This window comes from Apostichopus japonicus, chromosome 8 (genome assembly GCF_037975245.1).
Source record: "Apostichopus japonicus isolate 1M-3 chromosome 8, ASM3797524v1, whole genome shotgun sequence".
NCBI classification, from domain to species: Eukaryota; Metazoa; Echinodermata; class Holothuroidea; order Aspidochirotida; family Stichopodidae; genus Apostichopus; species Apostichopus japonicus.
In genome coordinates this window covers 29,948,586-29,969,325 of record NC_092568.1, presented here as the reverse complement: position 1 = coordinate 29,969,325, position 20,740 = coordinate 29,948,586, and the positions used below count along the sequence as shown (strand labels likewise).

The following is a 20,740-nucleotide window of genomic DNA, read 5'->3' as shown; positions in this document are numbered from 1 at the left end:
CACTTTCTATCCGATATTTGCTTACAAATTATTTAGCCTAAATGTGATAATACAGTACCAACCATGATTTAAATACGTTTGAGGAAACGACTGAAATACCTAACCTATGCCAACATTTTACCAATGTTAAACTCGACGCCACACCTATTATAAATCATCCAATGGTATAGTCTAAAATGAAACAGACCGGCGGCGAGCGGGATTTGATCCATAATGTAAAACATGAAATGATGTACCGTTACTCTTACATAAATCTGGAGTATAATGAAACAAGCGACCAGTCAATAGAACTGCCTCACTCCCATGATATCGACCCAAATATGCCAGAATCACCGAAAATGGTTACCTATATGTCACCCAATTCTCCAGAACCAAGACAAGTAATGCTTTCCTAGTCTACTACAAATTTATAGGAATTAAATTCTGCCACAAAATATTGTTAATATGCACTGCACTTGAGTGTTATAATGAAGGAGTGAAATGCAATTGAAGTTAATGCATGTTAATAGATGGATAAGGATATATGGTGGGACAGAAGGGTAACAAGAGGGATGGCGAGGCGGTGGGGGGGGGGGAGTTGGGGGTCATGACGTAGCAACGTAATGTAGGCACTTTCATGAAATGTCAATAGTAACGAAGATCCTATAGAGTGAGTACAATGTTATAATTCTCAAGAAACACGAGGAAAGTGAAAATAATGTGGGAAACACTTAATGTAAGATGACGTCATTAAGATATGTGACTGAAGATGATAGAAGAAGGAAGAAAGAAAAAACACAGATAACGTCTGTATCATGAACGAGGAACAGTAAAGTAAAGGCTGTATGATACAGTATATTGCGAGCATGTTAGGCAATGTTGTTAGCTAAAAGAGATTGACAGCAGTGCATGGCAATGTATAACAACATAGTTGAATTGTGTATTTCATTCAAGTTTAGCGTCAAGAGTTAATAGTTCCACAGAGAATATATTGGTGGAAAGTGGTAGTTATTACAATGTAGGAATGGTTTCTACGTTATTGGAGAAGACGTTTGCAAAGAGTATATGTTTAGGTCTAAATGATTAAAGCTTTAATAGATGTTAGTCGTAGGAAGAGGACAATTGATAAAGTAGCGATGTGGTAGTGGTGAAGAGATGGTCACGTGACAACCCTTACCTGGTGTAGTTGTTTGTGCAAAGTTAACCATGGGGTGTATGTCCGCACTAACGGCCTCCATAATGGTTTCTGTGTGCAAGCAAATTAGGAAGAAAAAACTTGGCAATGTTGTCGAATGCTTCAAAATGTCCGGGATATCCGTTTGGAAAAGTTGAAAATCGCTAATATGGTTGAGAATGACGTAAATAGGACTCACAGAACCGGTTAAAAAATAAATATATAAACCAGAGTATAGAGACACACAGGTGATCGTTCAGGCTAAGCATGGGCAAACTGGTCCAGAAAGGGTAATCCTGCCAGAATTTAAACCTCTTCTTTCATTGACAAAAATCACTTTAGAAGGTTAATTGTTTTTCTTGAATATCCATTCAATTTTTTTTTTTTGGTGTGTGGTGAAAAAAAATGGGGTCTTGGTTTCCACTCTCAGCTGTAAAGAAGGTCTAATTGCGTTAACAATAGGAAGGTATTACCAGTGACTACTTGGGAGGGATTAGAGGTGACACCCTTTGCAGCCGTCCTAGAAGTTCATTGTTAACTCGCACCCTCCCATAGAAGAGAGTTAATCCATGAATGGCTTTACAAATCAGTTTCGCAATACAGTGAGAATCGAAGTCCATACATTGTCAGATCTGTGTCTTGAATGAATGACTTGCGTTCAATAAAACGCTAAAAGGATTACGTGACTACAACGCAGATTGAATAGGATAGCTTGTGAGAATAAAACTACCTTTAAGGATGGATAGAACACACTAGAAAGTTGCCAATGTATTGCTTAGCTCCTTTTATTTTATTTGCTCTTTTCTTCATGTATTCTATTGCTATGCAACTGTTTGCTGTGATTACTTTTCATTATAACCGCGGACTTGTTCTTGCAAGTCATTTATTTTCTACGAAACATTTATTTTTAGTTTATAAATTGATACGTTACTGAAGGTAAATTCAGTTTAAACCAGTTGGAATTGTGATTTCAATGCCGTCATTATGAGTAAAAGCGTTAACGTTTTGTTCCCCTTTCTTTCTTCTGTTTTCAATATATTTTTCAAGGTTGTTGTACATTTTCCTCCTTTATTGGGGGGGGGTGGACTTGTTTTCAAGTAGAAGCAGTTCACATGATAACACGTCATCATGATAGCAGTTTGTTTGCCAGTTTATGTATATACCTGAACCTATCAGATCTTTGTCGTTTATATCATCAGAGCAATAAAAATGCAAACATCCAAGTTAGTATTAAAATCTACAACCAACGGAATGGCACATGTTGAACTCAGTTTCGGATTTCTGAATGACTTCCGTAAGACTCAACCAACAAAACTTCCCTTAGTAGCAACTTACATATCCCCCCCCCCCCCCAAACCAACCAACCAAAGCATTCTTTACTTAACAGACACCCAAAATAAACATATTTTAACAAATGCGGGGGGTTTTCCAAGACAGTTAACGAAACTGAATTGACGAAAGGCTTTTTCGTAGTGAAGAAATATTTTGTAGATTTAAAGGTTATACATTGAAAATAAATTAGTCAGTGATGATATGTTAGCCTATGTATTGTGATAACAGTATTTATGTACGGACAATTTTCTTCCAATCATGTGTTTATTTCTTATATATAAAACTCTAAGTAGCAGTAAGTCCAGTTGTTATTTGGTCTCATACGATGCCGCCAGAATTTGGATACTTTTTTTTTGTATGAATTGATATGCGGACGGGTGCTAAGAACTTTAAGCAAATCATGGCAGAACTATTGTTAGACGAAATGCGCTTTAAATGTAGTTTTTGTGAGTCAGTCTATGTCTATATATATCTGTGGTGTCTTAATGAAATTTGGAAGAACGCCTATTAGAAACTCCACCACAAATGAACATTGAATTTATAGAAACAAGGACAGACACAGGCTCCTATATAGTACTATTACTATTGTTTGTTTGTGTGAATTTTATAGAATAAATAGAATGGATACAAAAACTAATTAATTTTTGTCGTCAATATACTTATTCATTTTCACAGGTTAGTGGTAAATGATTAAATCTTTCAATTAGACATTGTAGTGAAACAAGTATTTTCATGTGGCCTTTCAATCTATAACATGTCTCTGTAAAAAAATGTATATAGCCTATATTGAGTAATATCCTATAGTTCCCATCTCCTTACTTATATGCGTATACCCTATAGTACAAATGAAGTTAGGTTACTCCGTCCCCTCCACAACCCCCAACCCCTCCACCCCCATACAATCACATATTCATTACCAATATCTGATTGATGATCGTCGGAGTTCATGCTTTTTTGCCTGGTCATACAGCAATAAAAACGTCAGGCTTAGACAGTTGCACATCACTTTCAAACTGGCTGAGTGGGCTAAGCACAAACATACGTATATAGCTGCATGTATATACACGTTGCCATGCGGTAAAGTGTTCACAATATGTGAAGCTTCCTGAGACTTCGCTCTTTCCACCTCTCTCTCTCTCTTTTTATTGATTGTGATTGTTCCAGCTAAACTTACTTAGTCATCAAAACCCACGACCAACAATTGTCGTTAACAACTCATTGAATCATCTCATCCCAAGGACTTTAAAAATTCATTTGTCCAGAACCAGGCAGCCCACAGACTAGACTTCCACGAATGAGTGACTTTTATCTAACTTTTTTCCCTTTCTATTAGCTATATATTGATCAAAATGATTCAACCACAACTCATCGAGACTCAGAAATGCCGCTTGACAACTCGTTCAAAACTTTCTATCCTATCGCACAAAATGTACGGAAGACAACTACATTTAGGACTGACACATTGTGTGTGCCCTGTATCCTTTTATTTATTTTTTCCTTTTTTTTATACTTTTTCATAATATAGCAATAATGCCTCCAAGCACATCAGCAAAACCTTTGTCTATATACGAGTGATATGAATGCAGTTTGAACATCAGTATACAAAGTCATAACGCGATCTTTCTTATTCCCATTATTGTGTAAATATATATCAGACTGCAACGAATATATAAAAAGTCTACAATTGATGCAAAGTACCGTATGAATTATTAAAATTATTCATACGGTGTTTGCTTTTCCTGAAGCTTCTCTGCAACCATTCGATCTTATCGATATGCAAATCGTTAACGATTTCTATAGGAGTTCTGATTGGACGATTTGATTTGAACAAAGCAATATTTTTTAAAGTAACACAAAACTAAAACTACCAAAAGGAAGATTTCTTTTCTATCGCGGAACAGCTTCATTGAGAAAAGAGAAGCACTTTATATAGCTGCAATACACATTGAAATACCTCATTTACAGATACGTCACTTGTACTGTACATTATGCCGGGAAAGGTTTCATAGGAAATAAAATAATAAGACTTGTTATAATAACTTAACGCTAAGAAAAGATTCAACACGTCGGTGAAGATCACAAATAAAACGGTGATATGCTTCTAAACTTAGAACGACCGGTCCACCGTGTTTAAGGGAGCACCTTGTTTGAGTAAAAGAATGATTTCAACGGTAATATGACAGTGACAGTCAGATCCCGAGACATATTCGTAAACTAAAAGCTGTCACTTTTAAAGACACCTAGTTTTAATTATTTAGTAGTGAATTAAAGGGTATACTTGCAATGTTCTTTGTAAATTTTACAAAGTAATAGTCTTCTTCTCGTCCGAAAATGACCAATTGGCTGATAATTCCACCTCAACAATTTATAATAAAGAAACAGGTATAGATCAGCCATGTTTCTTATTTGTAAAGTAAACTCAACTATGTAGACAAAGTAGTCTAAATGCTCTGACAGTGTGATGTCTATGTTATTTATTCATGTCTTGAAAGTTACTGACTCCGTCGGGGTTTGTAATCACAGATGCTCGGATATTCTCGTCACGAACTGATGATATTAATTCTGTTGAACATTTGCATAGATTGTTGGAGAAGTTAAGGTTTGATGTAAAACGCAAACCAGTTTTTAAAGTTGCTTGTTTTGAGTTATAAATGTATAGTTGAAAGAAAATAGTTCAGATTGGAAGGAGACCTGAAAAAGTCTGTCGAGAATAACGTATAATCAAAATATAATCATTAATGTCAGACGACCTCAATAACGAACGCCAATTCGGCAAGAAACATTTTGAACAATTTATATGCAGTAGCGAATCGAATTAGGTCCCACAGCTACATACAAAACAACCCATTTGGTGTATAGCCCCTTCTACCCCCCCCCCTACCCCACCCAACCCACCACCCGGCAAAAACGAAACAATAGATGTAATTAATGATTTATTACAAAACAGTGCAACGATCGACACGTGTTTCCATGATTGAACTAATAGGAATATAATTAGAATACTCAGACTCTGCGCATGACACAAATATAGGAAACACACGTTCTGACCACGAATGTAACCTGAAACCTGGTCGTTAGCTTCAAACTGTTCGCTAAGGTTAAATTGGTGACTTGAACTTTTGAATCTGAAAACCTTTCACGTGAAGTGTCAATGGAATTCCACATGATCCTCACTTAATCCATTTAAGCAAATTTGAGAGGGTGGAAGTGGATTTATAAAATAGCACATGTTGTTAAATGAAATTTCACACATTTGATTTCTGTATTTATTATTACTTTCGATTAAATAAAATGTCATTGTTTACATTTACCTGACATCACAATCAGGTTGCTATGTGTATGACGTCATGACTGAAAGAAGGTACAGGCCACCACAATTGCCTCCGTCCGTAGACAAATAACTTTCAATGATTTCATAAATGCACATTTTTGAAACAACTCATATTGCATGCTGATTCGATCACTGCAATAACTAAACCAACATTGGAATATTCCTATTGTGGAAACTTACAGACCACCTTAAAACATTTTGTCATCTAAAGTCCGTTCTTCTCTTAAGTACTTTTAATGATTGTTGTTGTTTTCATGCTCGGGAGGTTTACAATATTAAAAATCATGATAAAGTATCTGAACTTTGCGAAGAACACAATCCTTTGAAAGCGCGCACGTTCTTTGTCTCAAAATGTAAACAAAAACAAAATTAAAATCAAATCTTACTTGGGTATTGCATTGCAGGGTGCATCGAGTCCACGCCAGGTGACGCTAAGGAGAATCCATTGACAGAGTATGGGGGCATGCCCTTCGGGTGGCCGGTGAGATGCGGGGGTAGAGAATACGGCATGTTGCTTGCCATTGAAAATGGACCTGCAATAGGTGGGTGGTGGCGCATTGATTGATCCAGCTTGATTCCAGATCACACTTCGAGAGTAGTAATCTTCCGACCTGTGGTAGAAGACAATATAATTTACATTATTTGACATTTTGGGGGAAAAGTACAGTTGTCGTCGTAGAAGTCCTGTTGAAGAGCAATAATATCTTCCTGAAGAAAACAAACTAAAGAAAGAAGAACAAACAAATACATGCTAGCGTGGATGCCGGTAGAGTAAAGTAGGCAGAGAGGATATATCATGAATCAATCAATAATTCGATCAACCAATTAATCCACATCATTTATAAAATTACAAAATCTTTAAAAAAAATATAATCAAAGGCGCCGAAGCACAAATCATACATGCTGATATACCTCTTGAAACATTTGCAGGCTTTTTGGAGATTCTTGAATATTTTCAAACTGATTATTCTTTGTACATTGTGGCCTTCTACTTCCCTCTGTCTCTCTCTCCACCTCTCTCTCTCTCTTTTGGAGCATTAAACATTACCACTAAAAAGTCTCCAAATGGGATATAACTCCTCCTCCTCCTCGCTTTTTTTGCAATTCCATCACCCCCCCCCCCCCCTTAAGACAAATTTTGTATACAAATTGTCAATGCCATCAATGCATCAATGCAATACAAAAATTTGATAGAAAAAGGGGAGGAACATACCCAATACTTCCTCTGGACGATTTAAGTTTGGCACGAAACGTATGTTAACTAAATCAACACCCCACCCACCCCTCCCCTCACCCACTCACTCTTAAAAACCCCTGGCACGGATAACCTTCAATATATCAACATCTTACATCTCGGTCAAACTATAGCTGAGTGTTGAAACTAAGCTATTTAGACTTGCTTCTACGAGTCGTTTTATCTATTTTTTTGTTTTTACAACGTATATAGAGGGTTTGTGCCCAACTTCATTGCGGGTATTAAACGAACTTACCCTCTTAACAGGACATACCAAAACTATATTTAACCGCTAACAGGCTAAAGCAAGTTATAACAAGAACAAAATATGAGTGGATTTATTTGGATAACCTCAAACGGTCACAAGCTTGGAATGAAAATTATAATATATTTTAAATACCTTACAAAAATAAAGCTAAGTTATTATTTTTATTATTACTACTATGATAAATGTGAACAGAGGTCAATGCACTCCGGACCAATGACCAGTTTCTGTTTCATTTTGCTGTGTATTTTCTTTTTATATAAAGTAAATAACGTTTTAATAAGTAAATGAACTTGATGGAAGAGTTTGCAGCTCAATACGGATACGGATTCTTGCATATGCGACATTGGTTTTTTGAGAAGACTACAAATTTTACCTTTAACAACATATGAGTAGAAGATATGCGTCCTCCTATTTTGCTAAAAATTGACGCGATAAAGAAAAAAAACCCTTCAAAGATGAGACGAACTGTTTAGCAATAAGAGTAATTGACGTAAATCTGATTAAACGAATAAATTTTAGCTACAGCTAGAGGGCATTCCTGGCCTGAGGTGTTTCCCTTAATCTGGTCACATTTTAGAATTAGCAGTACTCTCGCATATATATATACGGAAGGATTCCTCCCCGCGGGTACAGTGACTCAAAAACATTTTCAAACTTTTTTTTCACGACGGACAAATTTGTGGAAAATTGAATGTTTTTCACTTTTAGTAAAATCGTGAGGCATTTAAACGTGATGAACGGTGGCTGTGGTATTCTGATAGTGTAAATGGGTCGATTTAATTAGAAACCATTAAGAAAATTTCTTCCCCCATTTTTTTAATTCTTCTTTTACGTTCTTTCTATATATTCGTGAGCGGCTTGCAATTGTTTTCATCAAATCTATACAGAGACTCAAGGTTGTGGGCAAGAAACAAGTTCAGGTCGAATTAGACGTCACTTTCTACAGTCAGAAGGGTATCAAACCAGCAATACGGTGGGAAAAATGAATGTATTATTTTTTAAGGGGGAACATTGGCGTATTTTAATACTCATTTGGAAAGGAAAACCAACTGGGTAGAACCAACAAAAATCAGCTGAAGGCAGCTTATATTTGACATAGTATGTATTTCTAAAATATAGACGTATATGTTGTAGGTGACCGTCGCATTCGAGTTTCATACTCACGTCTAGAAGAATGTGTTCATAATATAGCACATTAATTACCTTCATCGATTGAAAATTAGCAAAACTACTTTTTATAACAAAGTTTAGAGTTTTCTTTTAAATCTGAACAATCAGTGCGAATGTAGGCAAATAAGGCGAGTGTATATAAGGGCCAAAACGTCAACTTCCCCTCCCCAAAGGTCAATCGGCTCTGAGAAAAACTTCCATATAGCAAGTTATACAAACTTTCTATTCCAGGGTTGCGCCTCCATTCAAAATTTGATAAAGGGGAGGGGGGGGGGGAATACGGCGCATTAAGGCTCAAAGAGGGTGGTAAGCTCAGTGAGGACAATATGGATATCCTTTAAAGGCTTCACAATAGCGATAAACCTTTGGACTTGGGAAACTTGGGAAAAGTCTGACATCATAAAATAACGAAAAGAAAATAGCACATATACATCTAAAAGGATTCATGGCAGTGGATTTGGTGAGGATATGCGGGTAGGGAGATCTTCCAGAAATTGAAAACAAAGTACATCTTGAATTGCTTTCAATGGCGTAGTTTGAATAAACGATAAATGGGCGACTACCTAATTGGTACAAACTCTGTGCTGTTTAATAATATAGCCTTCTAGGTCATGGAAGCGCGATTCGTCTATATCTCAAATTTGGCTTGACTTTGTCAGTCAGTCATAATATATATGTTGTATTTCCGTAAAAAAAAATTATCAAAACTTCCTATTGCAAGCCGATTTATTAAGTTGATATTTATCGTGTATTTTTTCTTGGCAGTTTTTCGTCTCTTTTCTTTTTCAGTTATTTTTGCTCGGCTTCGTGACTGATTCAAGGACACAGTACACACACCAGGCCTGTCGCATTTACTTCAAAGAGTGCTTTCCCCCTTTTTCGAGTCAACCATTTTTTTTTATATCGCCTCGAGTTTGAGGGTTTCAACAAGACACCTCGAGAACAATCGTCAATGGCAATTGAATTGACTGCGGATATACCTTCTGTATACACAAATGTAATTTGTAGCCGCGAAAATAACCTCGTCCAATCTCCTTAATTTGTCCGCTCTGGGGCTATTCAAGTTACTGCTACTATACCAGGCGCGTTCTCTTCTTCATCTTCTTGTATATAGTAGCCTTACTCCTCCCTTCCAAGGGCTCAATTTCGTTTGATTAATTTGCGTCCGTCTAAACATCGCAAACGATATGGAAAATTGTAACTCGCGGCAAATTTGAAAACACAATTTGCAAATCTCACAAGAAGTCTAAAAAAAAAGAGGTTTTCCTTCTTTCTTTCTGTGTGACTTCATTCACTCACTTTATTTAGTTAGAACAATTGAATTCCGTCGGATGGGGTATATAGAGTTGAAGGATTGGGCTGTACATATATACTATAGCCGACGAGTTCTAAAAGGTTAGCTCTGGGTCGAATTGTTTGCAATGTATATACTTGCTTTAGCATTGAATCTGTTAAAGATTTGACATTTTCAAAATATATTTTTTTATTTGGGACGGTATTGGGACATGTGGGTGCGGAGGGGTGGGTAAGGATACAATAAAGCCGACAGGTTTTTCTAACAGTATTTTGGAATACATTGTTCCAATTCAAATATTTTAATATAGTGTAATATAAGATTAATAATGCTTAAAATTCAAAAACATTTCAACGTAGAGTTCGGATGATATCCGTTTCAGACACATCGAACTCATTTATATATAATGTAATTTATGAAAACGAGAATACATTATTCCTTGTACCATATGACCACAGACTCCCTCGTTGACCTCTGGCCCGCTGGCTGACCCCCCCCCCCCCCTCTTCTTATCAGAATTGCACGTCTGATGCCTCAGAAAAACTGCCTCCAATGGGCATATTAATAGTGTACGAAAAGGGGAGGGGGTATATGGTTTCTTCCCGTAACAACGGTGACTATAGCGTTCAAATTATTAGCTATATACACAATTAAATGGTTCTCGTTGAAACCAAAACCAACGTCATTTGCATAATTAATCCGCACAAACTTCTTAACCACCATGTTAACGCGACGTGAATTTTATATGCGATTCATTATTAACTATACAACAAAGGCTTCACCGGTTCCCTAAAATTTACCAAGAGTAAACCATATAAACCAATAAAGGAAATAGTACAACGAAAAAAAGAAAGAAAGAAGAGCGTTCACTTTCTTCCTTTAGTTTGTTGCCCAAACATTCTTCAATCGCAGTCCTCGACATCTTGGTACCACCTAATACATGCATCTCCCGGCCACAACGCTCTCTTTCTCTCTCTCACTCTATATATATATATACCTTTCACCAAATATTCTCTGTAGTATGCGAAATGAAGAAAAAGTTCTCTAAGTTGGTTAATGTTGTATTTGTATTGGAGAGCTATTACGCAAACACGGTTTACTTAAGGTCGCAGGATGTGTACTTTTTCCTAGGTAGGTACTTCAGGTTTCTCTTACACTGTGTATGCACGATGAAATCTCAAAGAAGCTAAAAGCTAATTCATGTGGTTAATATGTAGAAAGGGCAATGCAGAAACTACATTAACACTATATGTACCGAATTTGTAAACATAAGCGGTACGAACAGGCACGTAGGCCGCTACATGCATATATATCGTTTTGATAGCCTAACCCGGTTAGGCTCTTATGCTTATATGTAAAAGCTAGTTTTTTATTGCGCCAAGCATATGAATGGAGGGCTTGCTTGCGTGGGTGAGGGTTAAATTACTCTAAGGAGGTGAGCTGTTTGAAAGCAGCCATCTACAAATTTCTGAAGATTTACCAAATCTACCAAGTATCAGGTTCCTTAAAATATGATTCCAAGTGATCAAACTTAGAGTGTTTGCAATCAAACATAGTTACGACGCCATTTTATCTTGATGAGTTTTGTCAATCAGACCCTGAACGCAATCAGGATATTGTTCGAACGGACTGTACAGATAGGTGATCCTTTTCACGGTTGGTAAAAAACGTTTAGTCATAGCTTCAACTTTATCGACAAGACATACAACCTGAATACTCGGAGGACGAGGACTGGGAAGGAGGGTATGGGTAGGGAGACGCCCTTACACCCTCCCCTCCTTTCATGTTACCGGTATGATCTTACAATGTTACTCTGTGTCGGTATAGATACTGTGATGTATAAGCCTACACTAACCGGCCAGACAATTTGAGAAATGTTTTAAGAGCTGCTAGCCTGAGGATTTGTTATCCTGACAAGCTTAAGGCTGCTTAACGCATTTACTTACAGTATTTTTACGATGGTTAAAAAAGCCGCTTATATACACGACATTGAAGGGATTACATGTCCTGTCAACATAGAATCAACAAACACAACTATACACCGTGCATGAGTTAAACACTAACAGTCTAACACTACTGTATATAGCCTATACGTCTTATTCTGAGGAGAGAAATACCCAAACCAAGTACCGAATGTAGTATTATTGACATCTCCATCTATAAAACTGTACATAAGGACACCGCAGTGAAATGATCAACAATGTTGATTTCTTGTGGATATGGAATGGTCGAAAGGGGGTGTCTTTAATATTTGATGCAAAAAATATACATTTATAATGTCCTTTAGTAAAAATTGATAATATATTTGGACAAAGAATGTTCACAAATGTAAGCCTAAGAAATGAAGTCGGAATTAGGGCAAATTGTAAATGAACACCTGAACGATTAAAGATTCTTGAACTATATTCAAAAAATACGAAATATAATGCAATTGTGCATGCAGCTATAAGCACAGTCCATTTTATATACCAAAAATGGGGACCGGCTTATGGAAGTAAATTTTAATGAAGATGGAAGGTATACCGGAAGGGGGAGGGAAGGGGTTGGGAAGGTGTGGGGTAGGGAATTGATCGGAGCAATGTCCTTCACCAATAAATAATGAAGTATTGTATATATCATATATATATATATATATAGGTATGATATTTTCAATTAAAGATGACTGAATGAAGCTGTTAGTTACCTATAGCTTTATATACAGTTGAATGCTTACTGCGATACATATACAGTTATTCGGACATTTGCACGTTCAGTAGCCAGAATTAATTAAAAATCAATGACAAATCAATATGTCAAACTCTCGACATACTTTAGGAATTCGACGGGGTACTTTACCTGTGTTATTTTGACCTTAAAACAGAAACATGAAAAGAATAAGGGAAAAATTAGATAAAAATTTGACTCCGGAACAACCTTTCACTAACATGATTCATAACAAAATGAAAAAGGCCTTACCTTAGTCTTTAATTAATTAATTCACCAAACCATGAAATTGTTTATCTCATTTTTATGGCTTCAACTGTAACATCATTGATCTATTTTCTTTTTCGCGCATGTCACTCTTACAGTACATGTCAGGAATGGATGACGTCATAACTAATCTGGACCATCTTTAAGTCCGGCACAGATATGAAACATTAAATTAAATATTTCTAATTTGCCAAAAAAAAATGATAATAATATGAATAAAAAATAATACCAAACAATCAATCGGACGCTATAATCCCACAGGCTTAATGCAGGGATTTCGATCAATTAGAGTTAATCAGTATATGTTATCAACGTAACACTTCATACTGGAGAAAATGAAAGAGTTTAGAACTTTCTTCCCCTTGGCCAGACCCCCACCCCCTACACACCGCTCAAGCCCTTCCCAACCCTCTATTCGCCCTACAAAACTCCCTCCCCCATCCCACCTCCTTCTGTAACTATTATTCTGGCTTTTGATTGTTATTTCTTACGATCGAATATAAACACTTGTATAAAAACAACATTGTGTAGATAAATGGCTCGGTTTGTGCGGTAGGAGTTAATTAGTAAAGTTTAGGTTTAATGTCTTTCTTGGTTTTTATCAGATGTATTAGGCACCATCGTTGTTGACACAGAGCTTGGTTTGCGTTGCATTAAACTAACATAGACCTTCCAACTGAAAACCAAGAAACAAATAACAGAATAACCTACCTCAGTAAAAAGACGATTGTGTAAACATGTTTGGTTGATATACACGTTAGACTCGACTGAGATATACATATCCGTACCAATTTACCAGAGGAAACAGGCGGCGGTATAGGGGCAATGTTCGGTATCATTGATGGCAAGATGGCTCTATTGTTTAAGCAATGAATTGGCATCTTTTTTTCTTTTGTTTTTTCTTTACTTTTTATTTGGTTGAAAACAACTTGGAAGTTGTTGTTTTCTGTGTGGCTCCGTATTTACTTGAAACAATATATTTGTTTCATTTAGCAATTAGACCACTGTAATTATATTAGAGTAGCTATAACTTTAAGATAATCTAAGCAAGACGAAAACAAGAAAAAAAGGGAGTCGAAATGTTGGATGACAAAAAAACAAAGTAAACCAAAACGAAACAACCTGAAGAAACTTGAGAGGAAACTTAAATGAAATTGAAGAATAACTTTGTAATTATTGGACCAATCTAACTGCATTGCAAAAAGAACCAAATGAGCGAACTGCATGTTTGAGTTGTTACAAATAGTAAATATATGGCGTATATTACGAGAGAGAAAGTGGGCATAGGGGGGCATAAGAAATTTCATTACCACTCAATCGTTTTTTGTTTACTTTTATACATTTCATAACCAATTATGTTCATAACGTCACAGATATTAAAAATGGTCTTAAGAATAATTGACTATGGAACTTACCTATTGGTACGAATAACGAAGTTTATCAAACGGGATTTGTCTTATTATTGTGTTGGTTTCGTTTGGTTTCGTTTGAAAGGGTGGAAATGATTCAAATTTAAAAATAAAAACTAAATGTTGAGTAATTTTTAGGGTAAGAAGGGTTCACTTTGGTGGGAAAGTTAGTCAAAGATACCGCCCCCCCCCCTCCCTCTCTCTCTCTCTAGCTTTCACAAGCTTCGTTTCCTTGTGTCAGTTCAACTTTACAAGTTTTTTTTTCTTTAGCTTGTGGCAATTATTCCACCGCTTCTGGCTTTGACACAATTTATCTTTTGAATGCCACCATTAAACATGAAAGGAGAAAAGGATTCTCTTGTACTTCTGACATGTCCCGCAAGGTTTTTTTCTCCTTCAAAAACGACCCCAAATTTGATCTTTCCATCATTAAAGGATCAAACACAATGTTTGATTATTTAGACGGACTTTCTTAGGTGAGTTTCATTAACACACGAAAACCATTTGTGGTGTATCCTAAGCGGCTTATCGATCCAAGTTCACTTAGGGAATCTTTTAGACCATTCGGTGACCCTTAGTTATGGCTAAACCATCTCACCCTGCCTCTATCTCCCTCTGTCACTCTCTTCTTGTCTATTATGTGCATAAATTTCAATTGTAAAAAAGAAGAACCATACAGGACAGGAGGGACACCTGAACGACCATTGAAAGGATTACGTAATCGCTTTATATATACTCTGAGGCCACTGTTTGAGAAAAGGGGGGAGCAAGAGAAACAAATCTGTCCCTAAAGGGAAAAAAAGCAAAGCATTACTTAAATAGCCGGACCAAGAACAGACGACTTCTGGTTTCTCTCTTTTTTATTTCAAAGGCCGGTGATTTTGATAAGATTGGCAATCGATATATCACCTTCTCTTGTCATAAATACTCTGATTCTTAAGGGGGGAAAAGGGGCCCATATGCATGTGACTGAAGGCAGTTATAGTTCAAAAATAAAGGTGATATGATATCAGATTCCAGTCTCTCCCTCAATTTTTTTTATTTTTTATAAAAACGAAAGAAAAAAAGGAAGCACACAAATTTATAGAGAAGAATGAAGAGTTTTCTAGAAACACATATATATCTCTATCTATATATATCTATCTATATCTATATATATATATACCTATATATCTATTTATATATATATCTATCGATATATATCTATCGATATATATCTCTATATATATTTATATAGATATATATATATATATATCTATATATAAATATATATATATATATCTATCTATATATATATCTATATATATCTATATCTATATATATATATAAATATATATATATATATATATATATATATAGATATATGATGTATACTTGATACCATGCCGGAATAACTGGATCCACATTTGTTATATAACCGTGGATGAAAGACCTTTTCATCTGATATGATACCTTAGCATCTACGTTCTTTACGGATTTCATACGCAATCGATCTACCAAGACAACAAAGTTGTAGTAGTATGTTTTCATAAAAAAAAATTGATTCGAATTTTGAAAAATAAAATGGTGAGATGATTTGTAAGTTTTTTTCAATTTTTTGTTTGTTTTTGTTTCACTGGTTCCAATTGAGGTTAGCCAAAGTTGTAGGTTTTAATCTTTAGGTCTACAAAATGAAAAGAACAAAAGTCTACATGTTCGTTGATTATGCAAACAAGAATGTTCCTATAGCGTCAGTTGATTTCAGTTTGGGGAACATTTAGCCTTACAAAATTTATAATTCTATACCTCCTTTATAAACTCCCTTTTCAAGACAAAAAAACAAAACATTCCAAAAAGTGGAAGTTTCATCTAAATAAGAAGTATATTTCTAATTTTGCTTCATACATTTCCGCCAGAGAACGGTGGCGGTCATTTACTTAATGGATATCTCGACAGAGATTCTCAAATATCCAATCATATTCCCAAAAGATGACGCCCCAAGGAAAATCACAACGTTTAACGTATATTAGTAGATATGGTTGAATAGGACATGCCCCATGGGTTAGACAGAAGAGACATAACCATTTAAGTTAATTCCCGGACTAAAATATGGGCTTTATTCAGATATTTTGATATAGTTAATTGGTCTTCTATAGGAGTTAAGATAAAACACAGCCATATTTCCTTATATCGATATTAACCTAATTAATTAAAGTTTTTTTTCAATTCAATTTATTATTGTTCGAAACCATTATCATTATTTCTGTACTTATTCAATTCTCATATTGAATCTCTTATTGTTAAGATCAAACTAACGTATATTTGCTTAATTTTCATGTTTGATTGTGAAAAACTGTTATTCGTTATATATTTAATCTGAATTATTTATTTCTGTTTCAATATATTATTTTGTATTATAGCAGTCACAATTTTAATCTGTAAATATTTCCATCACATATCAGCCGTACAATATGTTACTTCAAGAACAAAATTTACCTTAATTGTAAAGACGTGGAAAGCTTAAAAGTAATAAGCCATAATAAAATATTAAGAATTATTCTGATCTTGATATTAATTGAGACTTTTAATGCCGAACGTTCATCAAAATAAACTTTTCTCGACATCTAAAGTATTTGTCAAAGTAAATTAAATCGATACCGTAAGCCGCCTTTGTCCAACATTTGATCTAACTGCTATTAAGTCCCTTAAATGTCGTGTGATCTTGTCATACATATCTATTGTTATCACCTTATTACAGAAATAAACAAACAAAAGTTATGAAAATCAATATAAAGATAAGAACAAGTCAACTAAAAGAAAAAATAGGCAATCGTTTCAGACTAAATTTGCATTTTTCAAGTTGAATTATTAGATCCTTCATGTATACACATCACTGAAACTAAACAGAATCATGTATATCCCAATGTAAAGTGTTTAAAATAAACTAAGATTGATTACTTTTAAAAAATATCTCCACGTCCAAAAGAGCAAAGTTACTTTCAATGGATGTTATTAAAGTACTTTTTACTGTTCATTCGAAATCATTTCAATATTTTTCCTCTGCAATTGTAACTTTGACTCAAATAAGCCGACCATAACATTCTATGCTCCGCAACCTGTCAGTTACACGAAACTTAAGGGATGTCTTGTTCCTATCAGCAAGTTTCTATCAAGCGTAACCAACCCTGCGCCGATTCTGTACACTACCCGTCGCCGAAGACCAACCTTACTAACCAAACAAAATCGAAACAGATATTTATTGGTTTTTGCCCCATTACCACAAATTTGCAACATACTTTCATTTAAATTACTTAATGAATATTTTCAGCGCTTTGCATTCGTTGGTATATCAAAGATACACATTTTACTTTCTCAATTAGTTCCTTCTTTTTTTACCTCTCAATGCTAGTTTTCATGCCTAAACAAATAATAGTGTCAAATTAATTTTCGTGTATCTATTAATTGTACATACACCATATGTACAATACAAGCATCACTATACAATGCCAGGATCTTGTCAGTTGATATTAGACTAACACATTATATACACACTTTTATCGATGTTAAGAAAACTATAAGGCAACAAATCTATCTCGCTCTCTTGAAATATAAAATAAAATAAAAAGTGATCCTCACTTCTATAGTCTGATATATACGGTTATATATGACTTATCGATAAAATATATGGTTTATTAACTTTCCGAGACAATGTTGATACAAAATATTTAAAGTTACTTAAACACAAAATGTGTAGCCCATATGTTTCTCATAGAAATAGCTTAATAATTTGCTTTATTTTTTACTTTTCACAGGCCCTATGTCTTTTTTCCTTCCGAGTAATAGAAACACAGATACATTCAATAGAATATTAATAATTTGATGAATCGATTAATTGATAATTGGTCCTTGTCTTTTAATATTAACAATTTTAATATATTTAGTCTTTACTTAAATAACTAAAGAATTACTTTATACCTGGACACAACTTGACAGAAAGAAATAATTTGCAAAGTTTTATGTTCATGAATTACTTTTTTACACTTTGTTCCTTTATTTCCATTCTCTATATCACGCCTATTTTATGTAGCATTGTTTGGCTTTTGTTTTTAATTTCATATTAATTCAATATGCTTATATACAAGACAAACGAATATTAATATTAAATACGATCTTATTATCTTATAAAGCTTGAATATCTGCCAAATTAAAATAAACTTTTTTCTTGTTGGTGAATTATTCGATCTCCTTTTTAAGCTTTTAAAGCTTATAAAGTGTAACTACTTTAGTCGACAAAACAAGTTACTTGCACAATAATATATATAAGTCAAACTTCATGTGGATCTTGTTTATGAAATAGAAACCAATTTATATATTCTTCAAGAAACTTGCGAGAATTTTAATATTTCCTTATAGCAAATAACTGTTGAATACACGCATTAATATGTAAAGATAATGTTATTAACAACTTGCTATTTAATCTTACAAATTCTCGCCAAAGAAAATAAAAGAGTTTCCCATCACCTGTAACTGTCACAATTCAACTTCTGAGGAGGAAAACCAAATTAGTTTTGAATTTTCTCAACTGCAGAAAAGTAAACCTGCAGTTGGATAGATCCGCGAAATATTAACAGCACATTTACTAAACTTCATACCAAATACTTACAAGGTGTAACAAAATTCACCAAATTTGACACTTCAGTATATATGATCAATAACAGGCACCTTCAAATACAAACAACTCTCACTTCATTTTCATTGTTTGTATTGGCAGCGAGAGAAAAAAGTAGGAAAAAAATTGTTGTTGTCGTTGTTTCTTTGGCAAAATACATTTTCTCAAATTTTTCCCTCGTTAACAAAATGACACAGTAATATAAAGGGATTTCTATTACAGTTTTTTTTTACATATTTTAGTTACCATATTCTATATTAAATAGAAAATGGTAATAGTTAAATGGGAAACAAAACTAAATATAAAAAAAGGATCAATGTTAAATAAAATAAAAATTCTATTGCGATCAAGAGATACCGACTAAAACTCCCACTTATGTCATGTAAGGTATACACCTATACAGGTATCAACTTATCTAATGTAAGGTATACACTTATAAAGGTACATACACTTTTATAATTTAAGATAAACACAAATTCTTACAACAAAACCGATGACAGTCAATCACTTCCCGGATAAATATTACCAAGATTAAAAATGTTGATCATTTAAAAATCAAATTCGAAAAATATTTCAAACGATTTTGAAAACCAGAATATATTTATTAACTAACATATGAAGAGAGAGAGGTGGAGAGAGAAAATAAGCTGACTGTTTGTAAATGCGGTCTGAGTTAGTTGGGAATCCCTCTGCTTCATAAGTTGTAGTAATACCGAAGCTAAAGATCAAACCGTAAGTACGTGGATAATACCCCCAGCTAATCCATCGCACGACATGACATAAGACTTTTTACCACCTTTTAAAGACGCCGTTCTTTGCCTATTCTATATCTATAAGTAATTCTACTACCCGTTGGGAAATGACAACCCATCGAATTTAATCGTTTCAAAAGTTTTTAAGCTTTAAATGCCATAAACTCAGATTTGTTTTCATTTTTAAACTATTTTACCTCCCCATCTTTGTAAATCCTGTTTTTTGTCCTTTTTCTCAAAGACGACATTTTCAAAGTTTTATTTCTACACCATCTCAGACCTGTCGTGCCAAATAATTTTCCCGTACATTGCTCCCAATGCGGGGAAAGGGGAGTTATACTTTTCAGTTTGGCAAAGCATAATACCTTCTAATTTTGGTCGTTAACTTAAAAAACAAGAAAAAAACAAAGACGGAAAATGTTACAAATGATTCGTAATCAAAAATCATAAAATAAAAAGTTGAAAAAGTTTACCTCGGTATCTTAAACTTCCGTAAGTCTTGCTTTGTCTGGAGATCGGCAGTTAATGGCAACTATTGATTAATCACTGGTTTAAGGATCTTCGTAGATATCATAAACAAAACTTCGTCAAAAAGCCAAAACATCAACTTTTTAGTTCTCTCCAGAAACAACGATAGAAGACTAATTTTTCCAAAGCATTGAAGTTTGCAACTTTGCAATCGGATAAAGATGGTCAGAAAAAGGAAGAAAAGGTTAACCTGATTTAAAGATTTTGATTTGGTATAGAAGATATACCACTAATCGTTTTAGCCGGGATAACTTTCTTTTCGTGATGTGACCGTTCCTTTAGTATATCTGTTAAGTGCTAAGCATTACAGGGGCTGTAGGATAACCCCCGGTACATATAACAACCTTAACTATGTGTAAAAGGGTCTATGTATAGCATGCCTGTATAAAAGCCCGCTAACGTTGACCAAAGGTTGTCACTGAAAAAATGGACCAATCAGCGTACGAGTTTGTCTCTTTGAATATCGATTTCTGGGGAGGAGGGGTTATTCATCAAAAGGAGAAGAAGACGAAGAAGAGGATTTGCTTTTGAAATTGTGACAAAAGGTTTACTTGACTTTCAATGAATGCATTAAATTCGGGAGGAGGGAGACTTTGCTCCTAGCGGCCCTGAGATGAAAAAAAGTACAGGAATGCATTGTATTGTGATCAA

The 20,740-nt window shown here is 34.7% G+C and overlaps 1 protein-coding gene across 2 annotated transcripts in view; it reads right to left on the bottom strand.

Annotated features, from left to right (window-relative positions):
- Positions 1 to 20,443, bottom strand: part of LOC139971506 (homeobox protein OTX2-B-like) — a 30,114-nt gene extending 9,671 nt beyond the window's left edge. The window contains exons 1-3 of one of the 2 annotated variants that reach the window (XM_071978050.1): positions 20,035 to 20,441; positions 6,203 to 6,427; positions 1,157 to 1,225 (exon numbers count right to left, since the gene is read on the bottom strand). In XM_071978050.1, the coding sequence (XP_071834151.1) occupies positions 1,157 to 1,225; positions 6,203 to 6,374 (241 nt within the window). In that variant the 5' untranslated portion in view covers positions 6,375 to 6,427; positions 20,035 to 20,441. Of the gene's footprint in view, positions 1 to 1,156; positions 1,226 to 6,202; positions 6,428 to 20,034 lie in introns of both variants that reach the window. The other variant, XM_071978051.1, reaches the window with a different exon arrangement.
- Between the last annotated feature and the right edge of the window lie 297 nt (positions 20,444 to 20,740).